General features: G+C 45.5%; 1 protein-coding gene across 1 annotated transcript; it reads right to left on the bottom strand.

The window, feature by feature from the left end:
- Positions 1-6: 6 nt before the first annotated feature.
- On the bottom strand, positions 7-855 carry LOC108254219 (U1 small nuclear ribonucleoprotein C-like; the record flags this gene model as incomplete). The annotated part of the gene is made up of 2 exons (XM_017449220.2): positions 554-855; positions 7-38 (listed from the first exon to the last, which is right to left on the bottom strand). Coding segments are annotated over exons 1-2 (325 nt in total), but the record flags the coding sequence as incomplete, so codon positions are not given.
- Positions 856-862: the final 7 nt, after the last annotated feature.

The following is an 862-nucleotide window of genomic DNA, read 5'->3' on the forward strand; positions in this document are numbered from 1 at the left end:
GGGCACTGGAGCGCGAGAGGCGGGGGTCCCGCTTGACTCTGAAATTTTGGAGAAGAGAAATTTGAGTTGATTTGGTGTTTATAGTCAAAATAAATTCGAGTCTTTCGAAGAAGTTTTTAAGACAAAGGACTAAAATAAAAAGACTTCAGGGAAAAATAAAAAGACTTAAGGGAAAAATAAAAGGACTTGAGGGAAAATACAAAGGACTAAAAAAAACTTGAGGGAAAATGCAAATGACTAAAAATACTAAAGGGTAAATACTTACAAAGTAAAAGAAATTTCAACTTTTCCCGGGAGTTTTACGATTAATGGTGGTAAATCTAAAAAGGAAAAAAATCAAGAGTCTACTTACAGGGGAGGTTTAGCCGGTTCACTCGGCAGAGACGGACCACTGGGGGGCGGCAGCGGGAACGACATATTCCCTCCCATCATGCTGGGCAAAGGCATCCCCGGGAATCCAGGCCCGGTAGGAAGAAATTTCAACTTTTCCCGGGAGTTTTACGATTAATGGTGGTAAATCTAAAAAGAAAAAAAAAATCAAGAGTCTACTTACAGGGGAGGTTTAGCCGGTTCACTCGGCAGGGACGGACCACTGGGGGGCGGCAGCGGGAACGACATATTCCCTCCCATCATGCTGGGCAAAGGCATCCCCGGGAATCCAGGCCCGGTAGGCGGGGGGAAATTCGGCCCTGCAGCGCCGAAAGGAGGCATTGCATTCCCAGAGGGCACATTCCCCATTGGCATTCCGTTCCCAGACAGAGCTAGATTATTTGATCCATTCGCAGACATTGACATATTTGATCCATTGTTAGACATGCCCAAAGCGTTCGATCCATTGTTAGACATTCCCAAAGCGTTCGAT

Source organism: Diaphorina citri, unplaced genomic scaffold (genome assembly GCF_000475195.1).
Source record: "Diaphorina citri unplaced genomic scaffold, Diaci psyllid genome assembly version 1.1 scaffold21801, whole genome shotgun sequence".
NCBI classification, from domain to species: Eukaryota; Metazoa; Arthropoda; class Insecta; order Hemiptera; family Psyllidae; genus Diaphorina; species Diaphorina citri.